This window comes from Gadus macrocephalus, chromosome 21 (genome assembly GCF_031168955.1).
Source record: "Gadus macrocephalus chromosome 21, ASM3116895v1".
Classification (NCBI taxonomy): domain Eukaryota; kingdom Metazoa; phylum Chordata; class Actinopteri; order Gadiformes; family Gadidae; genus Gadus; species Gadus macrocephalus.
Window position 1 is genome coordinate 8,530,308 of NC_082402.1, and position 13,697 is coordinate 8,544,004.

Consider the following 13,697-nt stretch of genomic DNA (forward strand, 5'->3'; position numbering starts at 1 on the left):
TGTGTTTGCCAAGATTCTGTAATATATTTAGATATTACTTAATTTCTTGAATTTAAATGTATCGTTGCATGTGTAGAAGTATGCTTGGCTAAGGAAGCTAGTTATTTGGGAGTCCATTAGGCATAATACAGCCATTGGTCAGTCAAGCGACTTTAATATTTACCCATCACAAGCACCGGAACGTTCGTTCACAACTTTGTATACACGGCGAACATTCCGCATGGACCGGAACTGACGCAGTTAACAAGCACTCCAAAGCGGCGGTGCAGTTTGCGTGCGTGTATTTGCTATAATAAACTAAGTTAAATTAAGCCGTGTCTAATGAAAAAGTAAGCCTTTATTATAAAACATTGAATCGGAGATAAGATGGCAGCGAAACGTAAATCGGATGTAACGGTTCCTGCTGAGGAAAGTGACCAACTCCTCATCCGGCCATTGTGAGTATACTAACTCAAGAACAAGTTAATATATAGACTTATCAACATTGCTGCTAATGCCCGTTACTCCATACCCTCCTTCACCAATGTTTATACTCCCCCTATGCACAGTATCGTCTGTAGTGTGTAAGTTGTTTCATAGTGGACTAAATGTGTTACTGTATTGACATTTCGTTGTTTGGTGTTCCAGGGGAGCTGGCCAGGAGGTAGGACGGTCCTGCATCATCGTGGAGTTTAAAGGACGAAAGATCATGGTAATGTTTACTTTTTATACTCTTCGGCTAGCGACGATGTTTGTCTCCGAATGAACTATGTCGCGCGGGGCTAGGCAGAGTAACCGTGTGTTATTACTATGAACCTAACCTTCTTTGGTTTTGCACCAAACCTAATCGCTAACACGTATTGAACTGTATGTGTATATGTTAACTTGACCGCTGTTTATTTGTGTTTGTAAACATATGTGTTAACTTGTGTATGTTTGTGTTCAGTTGGACTGTGGGATCCACCCTGGGCTGGAAGGGATGGACGCTCTCCCATACATTGATCTGATCGATCCTGCGGAAATAGACCTGCTGCTGATCAGCCAGTGAGTTTGCCATTATAATCAAAGAGAGAGAGATTAATAGATCATGTCTCATGCACTAATTTAATTTGTGTTCAAAGGGCTTTATTGCTATGGGAAATTAAATGACCAAAGCACATGCAAAAATATGCCACAATATGCCACAATCACCTAGGAATGTGATTGTGCCACAATCACCTAGGAATGTAATACATGAAAAGGACACCACTGATCTCGCTCTCTCCATCAGTTTCCACCTGGACCACTGCGGGGCGTTGCCATGGTTCCTCCAGAAGACCAGCTTCAAGGGGCGGACCTTCATGACCCACGCCACCAAGGCCATCTACCGCTGGCTGTTGTCCGACTACGTCAAAGTCAGGTGGGTTACAGCCCTCAGACAGACGCCGGTCTGCTGCACATGTGTATCAAGCTTCACATTTTATTTATAGTGCCGCTTTAAATGTAAACATTTTCTTTTTTTGAACGTTAGTATTTCAAGATCCTAGATAGCGATAATATGAATTGTTAGTTTGTTATTACTGAGCAAAACCCTGCGCATGAGTTACAATTATATTACATGAATGTATCTGTGTATGTAAGTATACGCACCCGTTTGTCTGCTGTATCCATGCTGTCTTATTTACGTGTTGTAAACGGCTTCTCTAGCAACATATCCGCGGACGACATGCTGTACACTGAGACGGATCTGGAGGAGAGCATGGAGAAGATCGAGACCATCAACTTCCACGAGGTGAAGGAGGTGGCCGGCATCAAGTTCTGGTGCTACCACGCCGGGCACGTCCTGGGGGCGGCCATGTTCATGATCGAGATCGCTGGCGTCAAGGTAATGTTATTTTTAATCTCCTTGAGTGAAATAGGTGGATGGATGAAAGGGCAGATGTTATTTTGTGTATTTATTTATTTGATGTAGACGGCATCCCACCGTCGGGGATGTATTTCTCTCCAAATCAAGTTTGCTCAGTGGTGAAAAAGGCGGGAAACTGGCTCTACCTTTTTAAATAGGCAGTGGCTATTCGTACGGCGACCGAGCTTGTCACGTGACCGCACTTGACCTATCAGTCTGCTCGGCGCTAACCCTAACCCTAACCGGGCCGACCGCAATTATAGTCATTAATTATAGTAATTACCCTAACCCTAACCCTAAACATAACCTGCCGTGAAAATAGACTAATGAAGTATTTTTACGGCGCGTCGTACGAATAGCCTAATTGCTATTCTTACGGTCGCCGTACGAATAGCCACTGCCTTTTAAATAATGGACCAATTTTGAGTAGTAGATACGGCATTACTATAAAGGGTTTCCAAACCGCTTGGTCTTGTGTACCCCCTTAACCCAATCATTACAGCTCTAGTACCCCTACATTAACACCAAACCGTAACTTTTGAAGAAGCTTTGGTGTACCTCTATTTCTACCTCTATGCCTGTATTACCTTCAACGCGTGATGTAGGTATAACAAAACAAGTCCCGTCCCCCCCCCCCCCCCCTTTGAACCTGCTCACGTACCCACTCAGCTACACGTACCCCTGGTTGGAAATCATTGACTACAGTACTTACTCTCTCTCTCTCTCTCCTGCCTGTGTGTCTGTAGCTGCTCTACACCGGAGACTTCTCCAGACAGGAAGACAGACATCTTATGGCTGCAGAGATCCCCAGCGTCAAACCAGACATCCTCATCACTGTAGGTTCAAAGTTTCTCTCTCTGTCTCTCTCGCTCTCTGTTATGTGTGACCTCACACCCTATATTTTGGTGTTAACCAGGGATGTGTTTTATCCTTTGGTTCAGTTTTCATTCATATATAATGGGGGTTGTGCTGGTTTTGTTGGGAAAGGTGAATACAGAACACATTACTGTAGATCGTTATTTTTTTAATTACCTTGAATAGAGCTTTATGTGTGTGAAAATAAAATGAACAAATTCAATTAGAAATCTCGTCCTCTTTAATTAGAATAAAAACTTGAATGTACCCCTCTCTCTATGTGTCTTTGTCTCTCTCCCCAGGAGTCGACCTATGGAACTCACATCCATGAGAAGAGGGAGGAGCGCGAGGCCCGCTTCTGCAACACAGTGCACGACATCGTCAACAGAGAGGGACGCTGCCTCATCCCCGTGTTCGCCCTGGGACGTGCCCAGGAGCTGCTGCTCATTCTGGGTGAGGCTCCCTCAGAATAACCCCCTCTGACCCAGCATCTGGATTCCAGGCCCGCAGTGCTAGGAATCCTAACAGGCTGACTGAGAGGACTGTGTATGTGTGTCTGTATTTTTGTGTATAGAGTGTTTGTGTTTTCATTGTGTGTGTGGGGGGGGGTCAGTACCTGTGAGCGTATAGTGTGTCATTTTGTGCGTTCATGTGTGTTTGTTTATTGTATGTGTGTGTTGTGTAAATAGTTTGTGTGTTTACTGTCTGCATGTTATTTACTTCCTGTGTTTGTGTGTGTCTTTGCAGACGAGTACTGGCAGAACCACCCAGAGCTCCACGACATCCCCATCTACTACGCCTCGTCCCTGGCCAGGAAGTGCATGGCCGTGTACCAGACGTACGTCAACGCCATGAACGACAAGATCCGCAAGGCCATCAACGTCAACAACCCCTTCGTCTTCAAGCACATCAGCAACCTCAAGGTCAGGGGTCACCCACGCCATTCCGTTTGATGACGTTTTGAATTTATTTTTTAGCTAACTTATTTTAAACTGTTGTTCTGCTCCATGGTTCACTATTGCTTCACAAAAGTAGCTGAGTCGATTTGAAATGATCTAAATAAAAACAATGTAGTTTTGTGGCTACATGAACGTTGGATATAGTGCAGTGGGTAGAACTGGGTTCCCCTGTCTGCAGCCTAGCCTCTAGTGCAATACCCTGCTCAGTAATAACCTTGATCTCTCATTATGATTCCCTTTGGAGATAAGCTTCAGCTAAATGACTACAGGGTCCATTGTAGAATAACGGAACACAAATGAACACAATTCCGATTGAACCTCCAGAGCATGGACCACTTCGACGACATCGGGCCCAGCGTGGTGATGGCGTCTCCGGGTATGATGCAGAGCGGCCTGTCCCGGGAGCTGTTTGAGAGCTGGTGCACCGACAAGAGGAACGGAGTCATCATTGCCGGTTACTGTGTGGAGGGAACCCTGGCCAAGGTGGGTCTCACGGCCCCTGCCCCGGCAGCCAGCACCCAGGGTAGTTCAGGGTGTGGGTTTGTACCCACTATACCCACAGTCCCTCTGTAGGCATCCTTGAACCAGACACCTCCCTAATCTGAAGTCGCGTTTGGCTTTAAGCGTCTCCTCAATTACTACAAAGTGTTAACCTAGGCACTTCTTGTGACTGTCATTTGTACTTCCTCTGTATTCATTGAAAGACATTTTAATCATCATTTGTGTTACCAACGACAAACTATATATTCTAGTCGTTTGATGAAGAAACTTTATTGAGTTTGTTATGTAACTTTATAATAGAACATTACATTACTAATGTAATGATCTTCCCTCATTGATGTTTTTCCCGATGTATCCAAGCGCATTGAGTTTATTATAAACGTTATTATACAGTATATAATCTCTAATGAGTCTTCCCGGTGATTTCCCTGAGCAGCACATAATGTCCGAGCCGGATGAGATCGCCACCATGTCTGGTCAGAAGCTGCAGCTGAAGATGTCCGTGGACTACATCTCCTTCTCCGCCCACACAGACTACCAGCAGACCAGCGAGTTCATCAGGGCCCTCAAACCCCCTCACGTGGTAAGCCCCGGCCCCTTACCAACCTCCAACAATTCATGCATTAATGACTTTTAAGTCTCTTTGGAGGAAAGCCTGTGCTGAATGACAAAGTGGTAGTAAGAGCCGGTGTATCTCCGTAGATCCTGGTCCACGGGGAGCAGAACGAGATGGCCCGTCTGAAGGCGGCTCTGATCCGGGAGTACGAGGACAACGAGGACGTGCACATCGAGGTCCACAACCCCCGTAACACAGAGGCCGTCACGCTCAACTTCAGGGGAGAGAAGCTGGCCAAGGTACGATAGGGGGCTTAAAACTAACTGATTAGCTACATGCTAACTCTGTTCAGAGTTGGCTACTCTAACTAATAACCCATAATTTCTCACGTAACTCGTGTTTTCAAATGAATATAAGTATGTGTATGCATGCAGTATACGTAGGAATAGCTATGGTACTGACTCCAACTCCCACAATGCTGTGCCGCAGGTGATGGGTTCCCTGGCAGATAAGAAGTGTATCCAGGGACAGAGGGTGTCTGGCATCCTGGTGAAACGCAACTTCAACTACCACATCCTGTCGCCCTCAGACCTCTCAAGTCAGTACCTCTGACTTGACCTTGTGTGTGTGTGTGTGTGTGTGTGTGTGTGTGTGTGTGTGTGTGTGTGTGTGTGTGTGTGTGTGTGTGTGTGTGTGTGTGTGTGTGTGTGTGTGTGTGTGTGTGTGTGTGTGTGTGTGTGTGTACATTTTTAGATACACGGATATGCTGATTTGAACGCCTCTTTGGACTGGATCCCCTGACCCTTGCAGTGTCAACGCCGTGGCCCAGCCAGACCGTACCTCGTGTTGTATGTTACTGTATAACCAGAAGCTTACCTCCCTCCTCCTCCTGTGTGTTCCAGACTACACAGAGCTGGCCATGGGCACGGTGAAGCAGACCCAGGCCATCCCCTTCACAGGCCCCATCTCCCTGCTGGTCAGCCAGCTCCGCAGTCTAGCCGGTAGGTCCCTTACACACTCTGGATCTCTCTCTCTCTCTCTCTCTCTCTCTCTGTGTCTGTCTGTCTGTCTGTCTGTCTGTCTGTCTGTCTGTCTCTGTGTCTCTCTCTTACTCTCTCTCTCTGTCACTCTCTCTCTCTCTCTCACTCTCTTGCTCGCTCTGTCACTCTTTCTCTGTCAGTCTCTCTCACTCTCTCTCTTGCTCTCTCACTCTCTCTCTTGCTCGCTCTGTCACTCTCTCTCTTCCTTTGAATTGAGAGTGAGAATAGTCAGTCCTTCAGAATGAGTTAGGAGCCAGCTGAACATACGGTGAATGAAGTGAGCCGTGTGCCTCTCTCACTCTGCTCTGTGCCCGGTCGTCCTTCCAGGAGACGTGGAGCAGCTCGAGGGGTCCGAGAAGATCACAGTGAAGATCTTCAAGAGCATCACCATGGTGCATGAGTCGGGCATGGTGGTCCTGGAGGTGAGGCGCACACATGCATGCAAACACACAGGTGTGCACGCGGACGTCCGCAGGGGCACACACGCGTATACATCAGGGATGGAAATTAACACCCGCCACACGCCATTTGCGGGTGGATTTGTACGGTGGCGGGTGAATTGTGTCACTTCACCCGCCACTGTGTCTGGTAATACTTTCCAGTCGGGTCCGATCAAATTTGCATAGTTAATACATTTGTCATATGGCGCTGCAGTTCTACAACCATTACTGTCAACATCCGGCCCCCTTCTTCTTCTACGCCTCTTTTGCTAAACTGCGACTGTCAACATCCGGGATAATATATCGGTAACAGGGCTCTCAAGTCTCACGCATTCGGCGTGAGACCATAGCTGTGTTCGAAATCGTTCACTATCGTGGATATTGTGCACTATATAGGGTGCTCGCCATTTTGTAGTGCTGTTTGAATTCTCAGTGGTTATATTCATGCACTATATAGTGCACTTAAAATACCCCAAATTTGAGTATACATACGATGTACCCTGCATGTTACTCCCGTATACCACAATGCAATGCGGTCGTGTTTTTCTGGAGGAGAAGAAGAAGCTGAATAACCGTGAAAACGAATACATTTAATGATGGAGTCTCCAGCTTTTGTATAGAAATGTCAACAATTTATTTGGGATTTAACATAGAAAATGTAACATTCAAAATGAATTAAAAAAAACTTGAACAAGGAAATGTAACATTCAACATCAATACAACCTCCAGCTTTCCTCGTGAGTGCCTGGTTTGTTTACATGATGTGGGCACATCTGTCTGCGTCACACAAATACCCGGCGCATTTACTGACGCAAATGACGTTTAGAAATGTTCAGCGTAGTGTCCGAATTCTCGTTTGTTCGTTCCCTATATAGTGCACTATATCATGAACACTATATAGGGAATAGTGAGTGTATAGGGAACGATTTCGAACACAGCTCTTATGTCCATGCGTGAGACACACACAATTCGGAAGAAGACGATGGGTGTGTCGAATAGACATCGTCATCGTCTTGCCGTCCCTCCCAGTTCTGTGATTGGTTCCGCATCAGGCGAAAATCGGATCCACGGAATCCAGGCTGCCTTGCAGCGAGAAATGAAATCACGCGCAAGGCACCATGAAATAACGTATCTGGATTTGAATTTCAACGTAATCAAAGTCCCCACGTTGAATTTTTTAACGTTGAATATTTGATATTGAATTTTTAACATTGAAAAATAAAGCTGAAAAGGAGTTCAATTGAAATCCAGATACGTTATTTCAATGCATAAATATTCAGTGCTTAGAGTTCAATGGCTTTTTATTTTCAAAATCCGATGACACAGATTTACTTCCATAGAAGTGACTTTAACATTTTGTGGTTGAGAGGGCGTATCGGTTTCCACCATATAGGTTTCTACAGGACAAAATCTGTGTGGGGGTGGGGGAATCTAGTGGGGGATATGTTCAACAAAAGAACAAGGAATTGAAAGCTACTTACAATAGGCCTAGGCTACATTAATTTCCCATGCTGGCAGCAATGTTCCACTTTCAGCTGGAATTCACCGGTACATCAAAACCACGTGTCTTCTTTAGATTTAATTTCCCTTTATTTATTCACACAGTTCAGCAGCGGCATTAATTCAGAATCAGAGCCCACATTAAATCTGCATTTAGGGCGACTATCACTACCCAGCCGAAAAATAGATGCGCTATAAATGGTTTTGTATATAGCAGTCAGGAACATGGGCATAGTTGTGGAAGTGCTGGTGTTTTTTTTTTTACAAGTAGTTCACTAGCGTGCAATAATTTGCAGTGTCAGAATTCTGAGAATTTAGTCAGCATTCAGATTTCTCAGAATTCTCTGACACAGCATTCAGATTCTCAGAATTCTCTGAAACACTGCAAATTAAAGCGCTACTACTAGCAAACTACTTCCAGCGTGACTGGAGAGAACTTCCTTAAATTGACCTTTAATGCTAGATTTGCATGAACGATTTTGTGTTAATTAGTTTGGTTCTCTTTCATGGAAGCCGGAAGTGGGAGATTCCTGGGGCTTGCCCCATGAATTCAACCCATGCACACGCTCAAACGCCACACTTCGTATTTCTCACGCAGAGAAATTACCAGGATAGCGCCCACCAATTTGGGCCGCTATTTAACAGTGTAACAGGTAGGAATCAAATGTGTTTCCCGTACGTAGGGTAACCAGACGTCCTCTTTTGCCCGGACATGCCCTCTTTTTGAGACACTTTTAAAAAATGTTTTGCGGAATTTCCAAATCGTCCAGGATTATATTAAATCCTCATACATGTTCACATTGAATTTGCGTTGCGTTTCTCTGGGTCGTTCCCAAATTAGTTTGGCTACGCCCTCCCCTACTCAGTTCTGTTCGCTTTGCATTGGTGGAAGTGTGTAGGGGGAGTGGTTAAGTAGAGCCTTCAGATTGGACGGTTTGACTTCCTCAGTTACCGTCTTGTTTTGTATTTTTTTTTTTGACCATTCGTTTTATAGGGACAAACATTAACAAATTTCTCCTACAGGGGATTGATAAAGTTCTATCTAGACTATTGAACAGAAAGAAACACTTGGTCATACTTTACACACTTTACAACTGCATTGGCCTAATGCCACAGATACATCTTCAGCATTGGACTGAATGCCACATAGATATATAATTGTTTTTGAACGTTTGCAACGTTTAAAAGTTCAGGGTATAAAGTTCAAGTATATGCCTCTACTTGTATTGCTTAAGCCAATAGCCTTTTGAGGCAGTGTTGTTTTCTGAATATTAGTGTTAAGGGCCAATAATGCTTGCTACCATACATTAGTTACCAGGTCTGTGGACACATAGTCACATGTAAATAACATGATGGTGTAGCCATGCATGTTGTTTTATTAACGTTTTCAACTCAGTTCCTTGGTAGAACCTACTTACAGTAAAAATCACTTCTGATGGAAAAAAAGATGTGTATGAAAAACACTCTTTGTTAACTATTGTTACTATTATATTGTTTAAAATATACGCATATATTAAAAAAATATATAGCGTATAAAAATTGGCTGGTAAAAAAGATGAGTGGCTGGTAGATTTTTAAATCTACCTGCCACAGTGGCTGGTGGGCAAAAAAGTTAATTTCCATCTCTGGTATACATGCTGCCTGCGCACACACACATGCACACATTGCATGCATGCATTCATGCATCCATACCAAGGCAGCACGTGTACACACCCCATGTTGAAGTACTCTATTCATAAATACTGTTTATGAAGTATCCCAATGTTTTCTGGTTCCAGTGGCTGGCGAACCCGCTCAATGACATGTACGCAGACGCAGTAACCACGGTGATCCTGGAGGTCCAGTCCAACCCCAAGGCCCAGAGATGTCAGTTCCCCGATCCTCACATACACAAACACACACAAACTCTGTATTCTAGACGTCCACAAGAATGAACATGAAGTCCGAATGCTCTGTTTTCTAAATCTCATCCCCAAATTTTTCAAAGCACACATTTGGAATCCTTTTTAAAATTGTAAACATTTTTATTATTATGATTCAATTTATTTTGAATTGATGTCATTTTTTTTGTTATTTTAATCATTCCGGTAAATAGATATATTTTATAGTCTTCATATTTTGCCCAAAATATGAATATCAAAATAACAATGAATATAACGGGCGGGATTTAAACCCATAGCCCCATGTAATGATCCGGAATGAAACTAAACTTGCTATATCTCTGTTCTGATGGGAAGTGTGTGTTTGTTGGTTGTCCACAGTCGTTGATGCCAAGAAGGAGGGCGTGGACATAGTGGTGTTTCTGGAGCGTCTGGAGCTCATGCTACAGTAAGTCTGGTTAACACTGACTGACAACTGAAACAAACATCCCCTTGTAGAGTAACGATAGGTCCAGGACATGGTCACACTTCACATGCATTGTAGTGGATCGTTTAAACCCCCTGGATCACCCAGGTGGGTGGTGTATCTTTTAGGTACTTTACTTTCCCCATGCCCTGGAGGAAATTGAGAGAATTAGCGATATTTGGCTCACCGCGCTACTCTTCCTTCCTAATTGTATTATATATCCCCATACATCCCTCCTCTCCGCTCAGGGACATGTTTGGCGGGGACTGCGTGCAGTTTGAGAACAAACAGCTGCGCGTGACCGTGGACGGCTGCACCGTCAACATCGACCCGGTGACGCGCGTAAGTAAAGACGACAAAGGAACCGGATGACGGTGACGGGGTCGCATCCCCTCTCTGTTCTAACCATCAGAGGATTCATTCGTTTCAGAGCTTCCAGCTTGGGATGTTCAATATCCCTCTCAGTACTTATAGGAATTATAATTGTACTCGTGGTCTATTTTTGATGCCAAGGGACCAGCGTCCATAGCCCTGGTTTCACCAGCGACAGTACCTCCAATGTGGTTTTAATCTGGTTTGTTCATTTTCGGTTTTTAATCTCGGGTTGACCTTTGACCCTATGCAGGTGGTGGGATTCGAGGAAGGTGGCGACGACGAGACCTTCAGGGAGATGGTGGACGTGGCCGTACAGAGGCTCTATGATGCTCTCAACCCAGTCTTCTGATGTCCTCGAGGGATGGCGGCCAGTCACTGTGTAGCCAGTCTGCGTCACTGGTGTTAAAACCTCCAAACATCCTGATCCTCCTCATTCCAGTTTGTTTAGCGGTTGCCTTGTCAACAAAGATAGCATCTTTGTTTAAACAAAATGGTTCCAAAGGAATCCGTTTCTTGCAGCTTTTTGTAATTTTTTCTGTCTGTAAAAATTGTTTTTTTTTCTATGAGAATAAAAGATCAGGTGCCAACCAATAAATGTGTACAGTATTCAATCTGTTTCAACGGCTGAGCCAGAATTTGAACCATCGCCCACGATGATCCTCTGTATCGTCATGGCCAACGCCTGACCAGCCCGTGTCGTTCTGAACTTGATCTGAATCAGGCCTAGAAATAACTTCATTGTCTATTCATGAGTAAGAGAACCCGGCGGCGGATTGGTTGCAGTGTTGGTGGATGCTCAGTGCTGGATGCGCTGGAGAACAGCACATCCAACATCCCTGCCCCTGCACTGCTTCCTGCTTCTGTTTTGAGAACCGTAAATTGTCAAATATAATGGTAAATGTTGTTGAGGTTGAAGTCCAACCACACCTGTTCCAGGATGATCTTGATTTGATTCAAAGGCAGAAGGTGGAGCTCTTTCTGCTGGGTCAGGTATCTGAGACTTTTATCCAGGAGCTCAAACTCCAGACAGATTTTTGGACCATGTTGGAAGACATCCATCCATCTCACGATCCCACCCCCATCTGGGTCAAGAACTGTGAGGCACATTAACCTGGCGATCTGAGGATAAACAGCAGGTTATAAAAGATATTTAACATTGTGAGATAACATGAAAAAAGTATTAATGATAACTAACATGTGACATATAATTACAACATATGTTAAAACAAATACGTCAATTAATATAGCCATATTTTTTTGCAATATTAAAATGACAGTTATTCATGTGTTTGTATACCACTTGCTTAGCCGACAATCATGAACCGATCGTTTATCATGATGGAAAGCCACCTTTTGATTGGTGGCCGTTTTAACACCGGGCCACCTGGCCATAGCTTCCTTCCTCGATGATCTCGTTAACCAAATAGGAAGATTCCGAGGATTTCAGGTCTCCTCTCTTCTGGACAGTCACAGAGAAATATCTTCCTGGGAAAGAGGAGTAATACAAGAATAAGAGAAGCTTACATTGACTGGACCTCCTCACCCAAAGATTGGTTGGTACATGGTAGCCCATTAGATCCTTGAAAAAAAAAAATTGATAGCTAGCTAGCTCTATGATTCGTTTTTTTTATTGTGGCCTACGTCGTTCCGTTAGGAGCTAATGGGTGTTTCAATTCCGTTGAAAATGTCCTATTAAATAGGAAAGCACTCAGTTACTTTTTCAACGTCCTAAAAGGTTTACAATAAGGTTATGAGGGGCCTCAAGCTCTACCGAGAGCAGCTGAGCTCCTCTTTGACCATTTGTGTCTCAACACCGCCCCTAAACGTTTTGAGAAAGAAAGACACTCATTTATATATGTGATAAGAGCTCTGTTTAATTAACGGCATCCAGAAAGTGTGCAACGTTTTGAAACATAAACCAACAAGCTGTACATAACTACTTTATTTACCGCGGAGCTCGTTTCGAAATATAACTTGCTGGGCCTCTCTCTCAACAGACAGTCGGTGGCAGTGTTGAGCCGACGACTGGTCCTGCTGTGGCGCGCAAAACAACACTGTAAGTTGTAAATAGAGCTGGGAACTCACCTTCCATGTCGCCCCACCTTCTCACACCAATTAATCAATATTAGAAAAGCAATTACTCCTACCTTGGTTAAGTTAGTTTGTTGATGGATATTTGACAGATATGCGCATATTCAATTCGGGTTCATCAGCGGTTGCTGTCGTGCTTTCAGTCAGGCATTGCGGACCACCAAAGGGACACCCACTTGCTTTTCACAGAGGGACCTTCAATAAATTACGCCATTAATTTCCAATGCGAAATGGCTTTTTGCTCAATAGCTTCCATGGTATGGGAGACAAAAAACCCAAACCAATGCAGAGCTGCTCTTACTAGGTCCTACTGATTAGACACACCCAAGGATAATATAATTTGTTGCACTTACAATTTTATTTGATTTTTTAAAGAACCCCATTCATTTCCTATGGAAAATAGTTTTTTGCTCAATAGCTTCCATGGTATGTCACCCAAACACACCAAACCAATGCAGAACTGTTCTACTAGGTGGTACTGATTAGACACACCCAAGGATAATATAATTTGTTGCACCTACAATTGTATTTGATTTTTTAAAGAATCCCATTCATTTCCATTGGTACATGGCTTTTTGCCCAATAGCTTCCATGGTAGCTTCCTATTGTCTCACAGTGCATTACATCATGTTTTCCATTGTAATTCTTTCCATTGATTTTCTGGGGTAATTTGTGTTGCTAATTAGACCAAATAGGAGAAAAGCGCTGTTGACTTTTTCCCACTGGCCATGGCCTTGCAGTATTAATTGTGGGTAAAGAGGGCGTTGGCACTCTTTGCTCAGCCACTGCATGTGTATTTATCTTGTTTTACGGTTTGCATATGAGGTTGTCTGCGGAAAGTCTTAATAACAAATTTGTGGTACAACTCCTCAAAGGTTGGGTACCACCGCTCTAGGCAAAATAATCCTTTCCATAAAGTTTTCAGAAACATATAATAATAATCTGAGCCGGTCAATGGCAAAAACAAGCACTTTAGAGGAAATACATTGACATTGCAGCCCGTTTTGCAGATCAAGGCTGCAGAGATGACTCAAAGCTAGACCAATTTGAAAAGAGTATGTTTGCATCAGCACCAGAGCCCAAGTTATCTGAAAATAGGCTGATATATCCAGATATTTCCATCCTTCAATGGCACAACCAATCCTTACCATTGTAGAGTGTAGTATGTTG

The 13,697-nt window shown here is 43.8% G+C and overlaps 1 protein-coding gene and 1 long non-coding RNA gene across 2 annotated transcripts; one reads left to right on the forward strand and one right to left on the reverse strand.

Annotated features, from left to right (window-relative positions):
* Positions 1 to 187: 187 nt before the first annotated feature.
* On the forward strand, positions 188 to 11,031 carry cpsf3 (cleavage and polyadenylation specific factor 3). The gene is made up of 18 exons (XM_060042188.1): positions 188 to 437; positions 628 to 691; positions 926 to 1,023; positions 1,250 to 1,378; positions 1,666 to 1,843; positions 2,611 to 2,700; positions 3,022 to 3,172; positions 3,467 to 3,642; positions 4,003 to 4,161; positions 4,616 to 4,762; positions 4,882 to 5,034; positions 5,225 to 5,333; positions 5,638 to 5,736; positions 6,103 to 6,197; positions 9,494 to 9,581; positions 9,977 to 10,043; positions 10,310 to 10,403; positions 10,687 to 11,031. Exons 1-18 carry the CDS (start codon positions 367 to 369, stop codon positions 10,783 to 10,785), a joined length of 2,067 nt encoding a protein of 688 aa, XP_059898171.1. The 5' UTR covers positions 188 to 366; the 3' UTR covers positions 10,786 to 11,031.
* Positions 11,032 to 11,113: 82 nt separating this feature from the next.
* LOC132449456 (uncharacterized) lies at positions 11,114 to 12,718 on the reverse strand. Its single transcript, XR_009523583.1, has 4 exons — positions 12,584 to 12,718; positions 12,386 to 12,470; positions 11,787 to 11,921; positions 11,114 to 11,555 (listed from the first exon to the last, which is right to left on the reverse strand). It is a non-coding gene; the product is annotated as an uncharacterized LOC132449456 (long non-coding RNA).
* Positions 12,719 to 13,697: the final 979 nt, after the last annotated feature.

Excerpts from the sequence above, each read along its gene's own strand:
- cpsf3 (XM_060042188.1), top strand. The coding sequence starts at position 367 with ATGGCAGCGAAACGTAAATCGGATGTAACGGTTCCTGCTGAGGAAAGT. Across the intron at positions 4,763-4,881 it reads CCCTCAAACCCCCTCACGTG|ATCCTGGTCCACGGGGAGCA; the intron begins GTAAGCCCCGGC and ends GTATCTCCGTAG. Across the intron at positions 9,582-9,976 it reads CAACCCCAAGGCCCAGAGAT|TCGTTGATGCCAAGAAGGAG; the intron begins GTCAGTTCCCCG and ends GGTTGTCCACAG.